This window comes from Halictus rubicundus, unplaced genomic scaffold (genome assembly GCF_050948215.1).
Source record: "Halictus rubicundus isolate RS-2024b unplaced genomic scaffold, iyHalRubi1_principal scaffold0025, whole genome shotgun sequence".
Lineage (NCBI taxonomy): Eukaryota > Metazoa > Arthropoda > Insecta > Hymenoptera > Halictidae > Halictus > Halictus rubicundus.
In genome coordinates this window covers 837,392-852,822 of record NW_027488566.1, presented here as the reverse complement: position 1 = coordinate 852,822, position 15,431 = coordinate 837,392, and the positions used below count along the sequence as shown (strand labels likewise).

At 51.8% G+C, this 15,431-nt stretch overlaps 2 protein-coding genes across 2 annotated transcripts in view; one reads left to right on the top strand and one right to left on the bottom strand.

Moving 5' to 3' along the window:
- The window catches only part of LOC143363140 (uncharacterized), a 458,910-nt gene that overhangs the window by 311,195 nt on the left and 132,284 nt on the right, over nucleotides 1-15,431 (top strand). The gene's annotated exons all lie outside the window — the stretch shown is intronic.
- On the bottom strand, nucleotides 9,572-13,764 carry LOC143363168 (uncharacterized). The gene is made up of 2 exons (XM_076803771.1): nucleotides 13,075-13,764; nucleotides 9,572-12,907 (listed from the first exon to the last, which is right to left on the bottom strand). Exons 1-2 carry the CDS (start codon nucleotides 13,762-13,764, stop codon nucleotides 9,572-9,574), a joined length of 4,026 nt encoding a protein of 1,341 aa, XP_076659886.1.

Sequence of the window (15,431 nt, the reverse complement as noted above, 5' to 3'; positions counted from 1 at the left end):
AACTCCGTTCAACTCCCTAATCACATTCTCCCAACCTTTACTTAACCCTTCCGACTCTTTCCGTTCCTCCTTCAACGACCTCTTCGTCTTCACACTACTTTTAAAAATTTCCCTTTCCCCTTCTCTCTCGTCGTCGCCCTCCTTCCCTTGATCCCTCCCCCTTTTCTTCCATATATTATTTAAACTGCTCCCACTACTTCCTCCTCCTCTCCCTAGCTTTTCCGCGTTCGTCGGCCTTCCCACCTTACCCCTCTCTACCTTCCCACTTTCTATTCCCTCTTCCCCTCTGTTACTCATTTCTTCCTCTTCCTCTCACTATACTATACTACCTTTCAAATTCCCCGCTTTCCCCCTGACTCCATCGCCACCAGGTAGCGCCACCTACCACTCCCTCTCATTACTCCCGCGTTCGCCTCACGAAAATCCCACCAAACCTAACCTCCTATCCCTCAATCACTTCAACCTTTCTCACACTTCCTATTCTACCTTTTAGCCTTCTCCCTTTTTACCCACCTACACCTGCTCCTCTAGCTCCCTCCTCCCACACTCTCTCACCTCTCACACCTATCACTCTTCACTGTCTCTAACAAAAACCTCTCCACTCAGTACACTCCAAAATTAATAAATTGGAAAAAATTAGCAATATTTATGCGTAAAAATAATTGTTAATTGATTTTTAAATGAATAATAATATCAATTACCTCCTAATATGCAGTTTTGCCAAGGGAATTTTTCGTACATCGTGATATAAACGTGTAGTGAGATGTGCCTCACTTGTCCGCACTGTGCACCGCGGTGATTATTTTTTGCCTTTGGCAGTTTCGTGATACTGATTCCTGCCTCATGAGCCCGTTGCAGCCGACCAACACATGCTAACACGTACATTGCTACGGGCACGTAGATATACGCAGGACTTCTTGTCACATTACTTGAAATGAAACTCGAACGGCAGTCACGTATATGCAAAAGCTAAGGAAAGCACTTGATTTATATTAAATTGAATCAGTTAATTCTTAACATTATAATAATTTTATACATATTACCAGGACTTCTTTTAAAGAAAATGAGCCGGAATTTACTTCCTGTCACAAAGAAACTTATTCAGATATCATTTAAATAAAATTTAAAGCAGTCTTTTTTTAGGCCACGAAGAGCATCAAAATTTGTGACGGTTACGTCGCGTTCGGTTGCCCTCTCATGCCAGGGTCTTTTGAGAGGGCAGGAAGGGTGAAATAATTCGACAGCGATTTAAGTAAACCAATTTAGCCTTTATTCGGGCGGATTGCCCTCAGGTCCGGCGGTGGCCGGAGCGGAGTCCCGGCTGGAGGTTCCTGCGGGAACCGACGGCTGTAGACAGACGTTGGTGGACGACGCGGTTATCAATACAATAAATCTACACTTACAACTGACGACTTACAGCTAAATACGCGGAGCGCGAGGAAACAATCGCGAAGCGATACGGACGCGGAGCGATACTCGATCGCGAAATGGTACAGGCGCGGAGCGATACGAAATCGCGGAACGGTACGGCGCGGTGTGATACTCGATCGCGAAACGGTACAGGCGCGGAGCGATACAGGATGATCCGGACTGCGGATGTAGCCAGGAACCGCCGCGGCTCAGCGAGGTGCTCTAGTGAATCGGTGCTTCCTCGTGTTCGCTGAGCTCGCGGGGTCGCGATTTCCCTCGAATCCGGACCGGCGCACAGTGCGGACAAATCGCCTGTTTTCGGCACTTCTCGTAATTCGGTTATTAATGCATATATAGAGGAAATTTTTTACAGACAATTATATTTACCAATATAGTTTATAATTTTAACAAAAAAGAATTTTTAGAAAAAAAATTTATTATTAAAAATTAACAAATTTATTTTTAAAAACTAACAAATTTAGAACAAAATTAATAATAAATGAATCATATGTAAAATTAACTATAATAAACTTAAACAAATTATAATACTAGTTAATAAAATGAATAAACTCAACAAAATGCTATCCGAGCATGCTGCTGCTGCTTCGCTATCCGAGTCATTCTCTGTACTTTGATTGCGACTCAAAATAATTGACTCTCGTGGTCTTGCACATTTTGATCTATCCTTACATTCTTATTACTTTTTCAATAGTTTGTAACGGTACACGCCTCGTTGCGGGAAGCGCTGCGAGGCGTGCGAGCCCTCCCCTGATTGGCTCAGCGACCAGGGTTCTTTGGGGAGGGGAAACGAGGTGGTTGAATGAAAACGCTCGGTTACGGAGAAAGGAAATAATAATGCTTTATTTTAAATCTTGTCGGAGGCCGGATTCCCCGTTGGTCCGGCGACGGAGTCTGGGCGGGGGCCTGTCTCTCGTCCGGCCTGGTTACAAGGAAACAAAAACAAAGAAATGAACCGTGAGCTTGGACACCCGGTAACGGCGCGGACCTAAACTACGATCGAGTAACGCGAGCTTACTTCTACCGGATAAAGTACCTACATCTAATGTTCTTACTTACTATCACGCGGCTTAACCCTATCTTACACGCAGAGCGTCGGTATCTCCGGTACTGGGACTGGTCGCGGTGGCCCGGAGTATCGCGGCGGACGCCGTCCGTCGGTGGACGGCGGCGGAAAACCGGAATCAGGTTCGGTACGGTGCGCGGCACGGTGGTGCGCGGGGCGCGGGGCGAGCCGGGCTCGCTTGGCGTCGGCACGGCGATCGGGCGCTCTCGGCGCGGTCCCGAACCCCCACGATTCTCGTCGCGCGGTCGCCTCAGCGAGATGGTCGTAACGGCCGCGGCCCAGCAAGTGGTCGTGGATTGACGACGTTTCCTGCGTCGGCTGGGCTCGCGGGGCGCGGGAGGAGGTGCGAGATTCGCGGAACGCTCCGTCTGTCGTCCCCGCGCGGCCGCGGCTCGAGTACGTAGACGCAGACGTAAACCTAGTGTCTACGACTCGAAACCGGCGAGGTCGCTCGTCCCCGGTAGTACACCGTGCGGTTGCAACCTGCTGCGGCCGGTTGGAGACTAAACGCCTGGAGCGCGGCGCGGAATCTCGGACGGGAGCGCGGGATGCGGGAACGGGTCCGAGGAGTGGGGATGACGGTCCGGAGTGTCGAAACTACGGTGCTCTGAAAAGAGCAGGCCGTCGATCGACTGCCTCCCAGAACCTGTTCGCGGTCTCGGTTTCGACGTATGGGACGTAAACCCACGTACGCCTCGGCCGATTCCAGCGCTTCGGCGTGTTCGTCCGAGAGCTGCTCCAGACCAACTCCGCTCTCGGGTGCTTTCGTCGGGATCTTTATAGCCCGAGCGCGGACCTCGTGTGCTCGTTCGCGGATCTTCGGCACACGCCGATTGGTCCGCGCCCGGGCCGGATTCGCGGATTGGCGCGCGGCTGGTCCTAGCCGGTGATTGGTGCGGGCCTGGGTGCAAACTCGCTCGCAACGAGACATATACGTCTCGTTGCAAGTTATAAAACATATATTAAAACAAATTAAAAATACATAAAATGATTGATATATAATTACTGCAAAATTGTATTATGCATAAAAATGGTTATTATATGATTAGTAGTATTCATTTATTGTTCCCCTCAGGGTTACAATCCCTTTACATCATATCTCCTTTAACTCGCACAATCGCGTACCACTAATGACACCGATAGAGAGAGAGAGAGAGAGAGCTACTGTCGCTTTTCATATAATAAGTATAATAACATAATAAAAATAAAATAATAACAATATATCAAAATCAAATAAAATAAAACAAATCAAATCCACCATAAAGCTCGCCATCACGCTCGCCATAAATACAATATAGTAAAATAAAATAAAATACATTTCTATATTACATTATGTAAAAATAAATAAAATAAATAACTGCCGTAAATTTGTCATCAGCAAAAAACAAACAAATAAAAACATAGCATACCACTCTTTTCTCTCACACACCCACACGCACACACACTCCTCCTCCTACACCTCCCCTTCCCCAACCCGCGGACCACCTCTTCCGGTCGCTCACCATTCATCCCAATCCTCCATTGTGCACCTTCCCTCCATTCCTCCACTCTCCTCATCCACTTCTCCCCTCCCCCCTCATCATCCAACACTTCCCCCATCTTCTCCTGCCAACCTCCTTCCTCATCCAGCCTCATACATTCCTCCCAAACATGCTCCCACGTCTCACTTATCCATCCACACACTCTACATTTTCTCTCCTCCTCATCCATCCAATATTTTCCCTCTTTCATACCATTTCCTAACCTAAACTTTGCCACCCTCTGCCATCTACTCTCCCCCCATCCTTTCTTTAAGTAGCCCGGCAGACCCTCCCCCTTTACCATCCCATACCATTTATTATATCTTGATTTCCTTATCTTTTCCCACCTTTCCTCCCTCTGCCTTTCCTTCTCCCTTTTTACCAACTCCCCACTTACCTCCTCTCTCCTCTCCTCCATCATTTCCTCCATCTCCTGTATTGTCCACCCCCTATCCTCAAAGAAATCCCGTCTTTCCCTCTCCCACCCTTCTCTTACTACTCCCCTCCTTTCCCTCTCTCTCATCTCTTCCCAACACAATCTCGCTAATTCCCCTCCTTTGCCCTCTCTTAACTTCTTTTCATACCCCCATGCCCTCAACCCCGCCCTGCCCCTCATTAACTCTCTTTGCAATTCTTCCCTAACCATGTACCCTGGCGTACACTTTTCTACTTCTAACACCCACTTTAGGTATCTCTCCTGCATCCTTTCCATACCCTCCCTTTCCTTCCACCCCCATATTTCTACTCCGTAACTCATCACCGGCCACACTAATTTATCAAAAAGCCAAATCCTCCTACCCCAGTCCTTTCCAAACCTCCTCTTCCCTATTCCCCACACTTGTCCCATTACTGCCGCCCCCTTCCTTATCCTTTCCGCCACTTGCTCTTCCTGACCCCCATCCCTCTTTATTACATATCCTAGATACCTATACCTACTGACCTCCTCTAGTGCCTTACCTTTCCACATCCACGTCACCTTCTTCCACCTTCCCCCTCCCCTCCTACACCTCATTATCTTTGATTTTTCCGCGTTTAGCTGCAGCCTTTTCCTATCCATATAGCGCTCTAGCACCCCTATCATCCATTTCATCCCTTCCTCCCACTTTCACCCCTCCCCATCCACCCCTTTCGAGTTCCTCGTCTATGTCCGCCAATAACAGCGTGAACAGCAGAGGACTTAGCGGACACCCCTGCCTCACCCCTCTTGCTGTCCAAAACATTTCCCCTTCCTCGTCCCCTACTCTTACCTTGCCTCTCGTTTCCCTTAGAATCTCCTCACATCTCCCTATTAACCCTTCCCTCACCCCCTTTCTCCTCAACTCCCCCACCAATACATCCCTATCCACCGAGTCAAACGCCGCTTTCAGGTCTACAAACAACACTACCTACCTTGTTTCCTTCCTCCTCACCTGCCTATTCACTATATAGTTAAGCACGTAAATATTATCCATACATCCCAACCCTTTCCTGAAACCCGTCTGACTGTCTGGCAGTATCCTCTTCCCCTCCACTTCTTTCCTTAGTCTTTCTGCCAAAATCGCTGCATACACCTTATATGCCGTTTGCGTTAGCGTTACTCCCCTGTAGTCCCCCACCTTTCTACTTTCCCTTTTCTTCGCTATTGGTACCACTACCCCCTCCGTCCAGTCATCCGGCCATCCTTCCCCTTTCCATATCCTATTGCACACCCTCCATAGCCACTCCTCCACTTCTTCTCCTCCATACTTCCACACCTCGTTCGGTATCCCATCCCCACCTGCCGCTTTTTCCTCTTTCAAACCCTTCACCACCCTGCTGATCTCTTCCCTTTCTATTTCCTCTTCTCCATCCTCACCTCTCCTTTTTGCCTCTCCCTTCCTCACCCTCCACTCTACTCCCCCCAATACTTTCCTAAAATGTTTATCCCACTCGTCCATCCTTATTCTTTCATCCACCCGTGACCCTTTCCTCCTTTCCTTCCTTATCAGCTTCCATACCTGCCTTTCCGTTTTTATGCCCTCCACCTCTCTTTCCCACTTTTCCCTCTCCTTTTTCTTCTTCTCCTCGCATAGTTTCTTGTACGCTAACTTTTTCTCCTTTACTTCTATCCCCTCTCCTCCCCTCTTTTTCCATCTCCTCAACTCCTCCCTCACCTTCTTTTTTTCTTCTTTACATTCCTCATCCCACCAACCTTTCCTCTCCCCTCTTTTCTTCTTCCCCATTTCCTCTAATGCCTCCTTTACTCTACCCTTCAATTCTCTCCAATCCTCCTCTACTCCCTTCTCTTCCCCATCCTTCTTCCCAAATTTCCCCCTGAACTCCTCCACCCCTTCTTCCGTCCAACACCCCATCAGCCTTCTCCTCCCTCCCTCACCCCTCCTTTTTCCCCCAACCCTTTCTCCCTTAATCCATACCGTCAGGGGCAGGTGATCTGAGTCCACCCTTTCCCCAACCTCCATCCTTTTCACCCCATCCCTCGTATCTTCATCTCCCAATATATAACCTATCACCGAATTCCCCCTCTTTCCTATGAACGCCAACTCCCCTAACTCATCTCCCTTTACGTTCCCATTTAGTATCCCCCACCCCCTCTCCTCTAAATACCCGCACAACCTCCTTCCTTCTGCATTTATCCTCTCATCTTTGGATTTTCTACTCCCTTTCCCTTTTCCCTCATCTTCCTCTTCCCCTCCTATCCCACCCCCTTCTCTTCCCGTCCTCGCATTAAAATCCCCCCCTATAATCACCCTCACATCTTTTTCTCTCCCTTCTATCCATTCACCCAGCACCTCCAATTTCTCCCGCAAGTCCCCATTTACATACACCCCAATTACCTTCCACCATCCCCCCTCTATCCTCATCTTTATACCCATCAACCCCTCCCTTTCTCCCTCTTCCCCTCTCACCGTCTCAATCTCCTTCCTTATTCCCATTAGCATACCCCCCTTTGCCCTCCCCATCTTTTCCTCTCTCCTTGCCCACTGTGCTTCCCATACATACCCTCTTGGCATCCTACTCCTTACCTGTTCCCATCCTCTCTCCTCTATCCACGTCTCCATCAACACTATCACATCCCACTCCTCCAACCCTTTCTAGAAGTCTTCGTCCTTGTTCCTCAATCCCGCCACATTCCAGAATGTCACCTTAACCTCCCTCTCCCTCTTCTTCCCTTTCTTTCCCCCTTCTTTCCCTCCCTCCCACCCCTTTACCTCCCCGGCCCGTTTCCCTGCTCATCTAACCAACTTTCTTCTATTTCGTCCCATTGCTTCAACTTTCCATTCACCCACATTTTCATGTACCCCACCTGTACACTCCTTCCTTCCCTCCTCTCCTTCTCCGTTTCCCTTTCAATTTTCCACCTTGATCTTCTCTCTTCCTCCGTCAGGTCGTCATCTAACCTTTCCTTTTTCCCTCTTAACTTGCTCCTTTCCCTCATCACCTTCCTTTTCTGTTCTCTGTCCACCATCTTCACCAGTACCACCCCCCTCCCCTCCTTTCCTACCCCTCCTATCTTTTTTATCTCCTTAATTCCCTCGTCCTTCAGACCCATCACCTCCCACACCCTCTTCACCTCAATTTCCATGCCCTCACCCTCCGCTCGAATCCCCCTTATTACCACGTTGTTTCTCCTTTCCTCCCTCTCCTTTCTATCCTGTTTTACCTCCATCCTCCTTATCCTCCTTCTATTCTCCTCTACTTCCCCCTTCCCCATCCTATCTTCTATCCCTTCTCCTCCCTTTTCCCTCCCTTCCCTCTCTCCCTTCTCCACCTTTCTCTCTAGTCCTTCCATTCTTTTCTCCAACCTTTCCCTCTTTTCCACCTCTTCCCTCCTTTCCTCTTCCCACTTCTCTCTCTCCCTTCTTCTCCCCTCTCTTTCTTTCTCCAGCTCCTCTTTCATCTCCCTCAACTCCTCTTTTATTTCCTTCATCCCCGCCATCTCGTCCTTCATTTCCCTCATCCCCTCTTTTATTTCCCTCAACCCCGCCATCATCTCTCTTATCACGTTCTCCCAACCCTTGCCTAACCCTTCCTCCTCTTTCCGAATCTCCTTCGGCGACCTCTTCGTCTTCGCACTCTTTTTAAATATTCCTCTTTCCCCTTCTCCCTCGTCGTCCCCCTCCTCCCCTAACTCCCTCCTCCTTTTCTTCCATAAATTGTCAAAACTGCTCCCACTACTTCCTCCCCCTCTCCCTATCTTTTCCGTGACCGTCGGCTTTCCCCCCTCATCCCTCTCTCCCTTCCCGCCTTCTACTTCCCCTTCCCCTCTGTTACTCATTTCTTCCTCTTACTCTCACTACTTATACTACCTTCAAATTTCCCGCTTTCCTCCTGACCCTACCGCCACCTATCAGCGCCACCTACCACTCCTTCTCTCTACTCCCGCGTTCGCTCCACGAGGATGCCGCCAACCTAACCTCCAATAGCTCACTTACTTCCACCTTTCTCACACCTTCCAGCTCCCTTCTTCACCCTTCCCCTTTTTGCCCAGCTACCCCTATTCCTCTCGCTCTCTTCTCCCACACTCTCTCACCTCTCACACCTCTCACTCTTCACTTTCTCTCACCAAACACTTCTCCGCTCACTATACACGCCAATCTCTCTCGCAACCGGAAACGGAAGTCCCAACCGGACACGGAAGTCCGGTTATTATATGATTATTATTAACAATTTCCATCCTAATACGCATGTTTTGCAAAAGAAATGTATTTCATATCGTGATATACACGAATATTGAACTTTCCCAGTAAATTCCCCACTGTAACTGTGGCGAACAAATGGCAAAATTTTTTACAACCACATTTGTTTACAAATGTATACTTATTGTTAATTATTTACAGAAATTGAAATTTAACAATATAACTAATACATTTAACAAGAAAATAACAAATTTTTCACGATAGATCCTAAAGGAAAGGTATGGACACTTCTTAAAAAGTTTATAAAATTGAGAGCCGCAAAAAGTGGCAGACAAAACTATGAAATTCTTAAACTATAATAAGTAATGTATCCGAATATGCATAAATCTCAGGACATGTTTTGCCGTTTTTGTTTTATGTTAATTTGAAGTTTTATATGCAATTAACAAATAAAACCACCGTTGAAAATTTGTACAAAAAATAAATCTACTTTATTAAATGTATAAAGAATGCATATTCCTGGGTAAGAATTTTCCATTACACAGAATTATTATTGCACACTTATTTACAGTTAATATAACATTTTTAGATTTTTGGCACCTTAGAGAGTGCCTCCATGGCCAAATTTTATTTTGGTCGTTTGCGAGCGCGTCAGCGATGTTCGAGCTCTGTCGGGTCGCTTGCTTGAAGAGTCGGCGGAGCTCGGCGTCGGCACCAACGAAATTCGGGCCACAGTCGCTCGTTATCGTGCGACTGATACCGCGCCGGCCGCTGAACCGTTTATATGCCGCAATGGACGAGTTCGTCGAGTAATCCGAGACGAGCTCGAGATGAACCGCTCCTGTCGCGAAGCAGACAAACACCGCGACGAACGCCTTTTGAATTTTGCCACCGCGGCCGGAGTTGAGTTTAAGCTCGAACGGTCCGGCGTAATCTACTCCCTAGTGTAGGAAAGCGCGAGACGGCGTTACGCGGCGGCCTGGTAGCTGACCGATCAGCTGTTCGCACGTGCGTCCCCGGTTTTGCACGCAGACTACGCATTGGTTGACGAGCCTCCGAATCGGGCTGCGTCCGCGGATTACCCAATACTCGCGTCGGAGCCGTGCGAGTGTTAATTGTGCGCCGCCGTGGAGCACCGCGAGGTGTGCGTGGTGCATTACGAGGTCGGAGTAAGGCGCTGCTCGCGGGAGAATGATCGGATGCGTTCGGTCGACGGTCGAGCCCGCGTGTTGAAGTCGACCGCCCACTCTCAGGATGCCGTCCTCATCTAGGAAGGGCGTCAGGTTGTACGTCGGACTGCTTCGCGACACGTGCTTTCCGTCTCGCAGCGCGAGTAGCTCGTCGCGAAAGTACTCGTTCTGCGTTGGTTTAACGCAGACGCGGCGCGAGCGGTTGAGCTCCGCGACGCTGAGACGGCTGTGCGGAGGTCGGTCGTTCCGCGATTGCCGCAGCCGTGAAATCGCGCGGAGGCACCACGCGATAACGCGTGTTAGACGTGTTAGCGACGAGAACGCGTGGATCGGTATCCACGTGTCGCTGATCGTCGCGAGGTAGGAGGTCACGCGGGGGCCGTGGCTGCGCGCTTCGAGGTCGATTTGTGGGTCGGGCGCGAGTGACTCCACTGGCCACGACGGCGATGGTTTAACCAGCCATGCGGGGCCCCTCCACCAGATGGGGGCATCGGCGAGAGTCTGCGGGGTTGCACCGCGCGAAGCGAGATCCGCTGGATTGTCGCAGCCCGGAACATGATGCCAAGTTGCATCCGGAGCAAGCTCGTGTATTTGTAGGACGCGGTTTTGGACGTAGTCCTTCCATCTGGAGGGGTGGCCCCGTATCCAGGCTAGCGCGACGGACGAGTCCGTCCACAGATGCACTGGGACGCAGCGACGGTCGAGGGCTTCCCGGACGTGCGCGACGAGGCGCGAGAGTATTAATGCCGCGGTCAGCTCGAGTCGCGGAATCGTGACGCGTTTCAAGGGCGCTACGCGTGTTTTAGCGCTCATAATTGCGACGCTGATCGTGTCGTCGTCGCGACGCGCTCGCAGGTATACTACCGCTCCCATGGCGTGGTTCGACGCGTCGGAAAAGCCGTGGAGCTCGAGTGCATCGCTGTCGAGCGATGCTCCGATCCAACGCGGCAGGGAATTCGCACGAAGAACGACGAGTGAGGCCGCGAACTGCTCCCATCGCGACGCGGAGTCGTCCGGCAATGGGTCGTCCCATCCTAATCCGCGCGTCCATAGCTCCTTCATTAAAATTTTCCCGGTTACGGTGACTGGCGCGATCCAACCTAGCGGGTCGTAAAGGGTCGCGATGACGCTGAGAATCGAGCGTTTGGTTGCGTTGGACTTCGCGGCGAGATCGAACTCGAATCGAAAGCTATCGTTGGTGACGTTCCAGTACAGTCCGAGCGTTTTGTACATGGAGTCGGCGGTTACCTCCCGTTCGTCAGACGCACGGAGCGCGTCGCGGGGTAGGTCGACGAGGAGGTCGGTATCTGACGCGATCCATTTTCGCAGGCGAAAGCCGCCCGCCGCTGCCAACTGGTTGAGCTGCCGAATTTTGGCTCGGCCTTCGACGACACTCGCGGCACCGGACAGGATGTCGTCGACGTAGATTTCGGTGCGAAGTATAGGCGCTGCGAGTGGGTACCGGTCCCCTTCGTCCGCGACGAGTTGCTGGACGCATCGATGCGCCTGGAAGGGCGCGCATTTGAGACCGTAGGTGACGGTCGTTAGGGCGTACTCGACGACGGGACCCGAGGGATCGCGACGCCATAGGATTCGCTGGAACGCGTGATCGTCGCGGTGCATCGACACCTGACTATACATCTTCTCGATGTGTGTGGCGAACGCGATCGTGTGTAAGCGCCAGCGAAGTATCACGTCCGCGAGGTCGGTCTGTAATTTCGCGCCGGCGAACAAGCACTCGTTTAACGAGATGCCGGTCTTGGACCGGGATGATCCGTTGAAGACTACGCGGATCTCCGAATCGCGAAAAACGCCGTGGTGCGGGAGGTAATACGCGGGAGTGACTCTGTGTTCTTCCTCCGTAAGTGGTCGCATGTGGTCGAGTTTCGCGTACTCGTAGAGGAATGACGCGTACGCGCGATGCAGGGCGGGGTCGTTGGCGAAGCGACTCTCCGTTCGCGAGAGTACTCGGAGCGCGGTTTCGCGGGAGTCTCCGTGGACGCGGGGATCACGTTCGAACGGGAGTCGGACGATGTACTGGCCGCTCGTATCGCGCGAGTGCGTGGCTCGAAAATGCTTCTCACATTTGTCCTCGGCGGGTGACAGTACCGGTCGTCGGGGTGCTGCGCAGTCCTCTTGCTCCCAGAACCGCTGCAGCAAGGTGAGGAGCTCGTCGTCGACCGAGCACTGGAGGCTGACCTTAGCGTGCGCCGGTTGACCAGTCGTCGAGGAGGATGCTGCACCCGTCAGGACCCAGCCGAGCGTGGTGGGTTGCGCTGTCGGGTGGTCCTCTGGACCTCGTCTGATGTCCGGCAGGATGACCCGGCTGTAAACGTCCGCTCCGAGGACGACATCGATGCGTCTGGCGCCGAGGAAGTCCGGGTCAGCCAGATCCAGGCCTCGGAGATGCGGCCACTTCCCGGTGTTGAGAGGAGCGCCTGGGGCATAATTGGTCAGTTTCGCGAGAATGAACGCGGTTACCTCGTGTTTGACCGAACAGTCGGTGGCTGGAGTGAACGTGAAGGTCGTTGCTCCTCGAGTGAAGAGGGTCCTTCCGGCTCCGATGCCTTGAATGGGCAATGATGACGCGTTGCGGGGGAGTCGGCATTGCTGTACAAGCGACTCTCGGACGAACGAAATTTCGGACCCTGAGTCGAGAAGCGCGCGTACGATGACCTCTTCGCCGTGGGGAGCGACGATCTTGACGAGCGCGGTTCCGAGGAGCGTGCAGGCGCGATGACCAGTGGTAGGAGCTGGAGAGGCTGCGAGAAGCGCGGCGGCTGGCGTGGACGCGGACGCGGAATCCCGAGACGCCGGAGTGAAGCTGGTGTTGTTCGTCGCCTCGTGCAGCGATGAGTGGTGACGAGCGCCGCATTTGGTACATCTCCTGGACGACCGGCACTCCGCTCGAGGATGCTTGCCTAGGCAATTGAAGCGATTCTCCTTTATTATCTCCTTCCGAGCTGCCGTTGGGTTTGCCTGATACTGGGAGCACACGCCGATGTAGTGGGGTTCCCTGCAGAGCACGCACGCTGAGGAGGCTGCAGCGGTGTGGAGCGCGGGGACAGGCTTGACTCGTTGTTTCGTCTGGACAGAGGTGGAGGGAGTCAAACGTTCGACCGATTCGAGCGCTCGAACGCGACCGAGAAGAAAGGTCTCGAGCGTGAGGAACGATGGAAGGGCTGAAGCGTCTCCGAGAGCGATCTCCCACGCGCGTAAGGACTCGGAGTCGGGGCGCCGGTTGCCTCGCGAACCGTGTTGTGGAGCCGCTTGAGTTCAACGCCCGACTCGGCCGTTAGGCGTTTCAACGAAAACAACAAGTCGAGCTGGATGTCGACGAGCACGCGTTTGTTTTCGTAGCGGTCGGTGACGACCTTCCACGCGGGTTTGAAATTGTCGTCCGTAACGGCGACTCCGGCGATCAGCTGGCTGGCTTCTCCACTCAAGCACATCTTGAGGTACTGCAGCTTCTCGACGTTAGGGATGCTGGGGTTGCTGATCACCATGGCGGTGAAGAGGTCTCGGAAAGAAATCCAGTCCGTATATTCTCCGCTGAATTTCGGCAAATCGAGACGCGGCAGTCGCTGCGGATGTGGCGAGCTGGAACCGGTCGACTCCTCCTTCGAGGTTGAGGCCTCCGTTTTGAGGACTTGCTGGAGCTCTTTCTGGAGAGCCGCATAGGAGGAGATGTACGCCTCTTCGCAAGCCGAGCGCGTGTCCTGCGGGACGTAGGTGGCTACATCGCTGCCCTTTTCCCCGGCGTTTGGGATGAGGTCGTGCTGGGATTTAAATTTTTCCCAATTTCTCTCCAGTGTGGTTAGCCGCGCGCGAAGGTGATGCGAAGTGCGCAGATCTGTACCCGCCTTTTTCGCGTCTGTAGCGGCTCGCGAGATGAGCCCATACAGCTCGAGTTGACGACGTACGCAGTCCGATATCGTCGACATGACGACTTATGCGAGACGTTAGACACCTTACTTACACTCCCGATGCCGGTTTACGCTTCCGAACTTTACCGATTTCGATAAAATCCGGCTCGAAGGACCAGAAAATGTACGCGCGATCAACGGGAATGTAGATACGTAGGAGTCTTGAGAGGAGAAAATACACTCGCGGTTGCAACGGAACGTATATTTAACAGATACGATAAACAATGTTGTACAGTACGCGAACACAAAGACGCGGACAACTTAACTAACAAAACGCAGACCGAAGATACGAAGAATAGAACGCGGTATCTCGTGAGTTGAAAGTCGTCAGTAGCTCAAGAACGCTGTATTTAGACTGACGTTTGAAAAACGGCTGATTGCCGTGTTCGCTGAAGCCGGTGACGGTTACGCGCGTGACGACACGATGACGTCGGCGCTCCGCGGTGAGCGCCGTGTGTTTTGAGTCAGCGGCGGAGAGGAGAGGTGACGGGATTGCCGGTGCTCGACTTTATTTTTCGGTTGCTCGCTTTGCATTGCCGATACAACAAAAATCTAAATTTGGTTACTAATGCATATGCAATGGTAATTAGTCACAAAAAATTAAATTTAACAATAATATTAATAAGTTGAAAAAAAATTATTTTTATGCATAAAAAAAATTGTTAAATGATTTTTAAATGAATAATAATGAATAATAATATGCATTTCCTGCTAATAAAGAGTTCTGCCAAAGGAAATTTTCGTGCATCGTCAAATAAAAATGTAGTGAGATGTGCCGACTTGTCCGCACTGTGCGGCGGGACGCTCGGTTCGCCGCCCCCGGCCCTACCGCGGCGCGGGTCCGTACGCACTCGGAAGCACCCGGAGAACGTATGCGCCCGACCCCGGCGTCGTCGCTTGTCCACGGAAGTGCCCGTGGGACGTGCTTCGAACGGGGCTGCGGGTGACCAAAGAATAAGCGCGCCAGGCGCAAAGCTCTGTCGCGGGACGGTAAGCGTTATCGCGGGATTCGAGGATCGGAAATACGGATCGCGGGTAGGGAGAGAGCCGGAGGCGCGGTGCGTCGCAGCGCCTGAGCTCGCTACTTCGCCCGACTAGCCACCTCGAGACAGACTCGCGGTACCGGTCTCGCACGCACACGGAAGCACCCGAAATGCCTGCTCCCCCATAATAGCGTGCTCACGCACACGCACGGAACTACCCGAGAGTGCGCGCTTACCACGCGGCTGCGAGCAGTCCTGAGCTCGGAGAAGTTCCTCCGAGAGCAGCTCCAGACAAACTCCGGTGTTTGTTTTTTGTTTTGAAGGAGTAAAGAGTGGGGGGGGGGACTCTGGGAGCTGGTGAGCCGAAGGCTCGCCAGCGGAGAATGTCTCCACCCTTTTGTGAGCTGCACCTGAAAGCCGTGGCTTTCTCATCAGCTGACGGATTAAATGTGGGATTACCTATAGAGGTAAAAGGGCTATGAAGCCAATTTTTTAAAGTCCCGGGAAATTTGCAAAAACCCGGGGAGATATGGTTGAGAGCTGAGTAGGAGTCTATTTAATGCTGGAAAATGGCATACTTGCCTGTCTAAAAAGACGAGCAGGAGGGGTTTTCCCCAAAAACTCCCATGGGGTTTGGTACAAGACCCGGGAGGGGGGAGGGGAAAGAAACAGTTATGTAGAGTGTTGTAGGCGATAGATAGC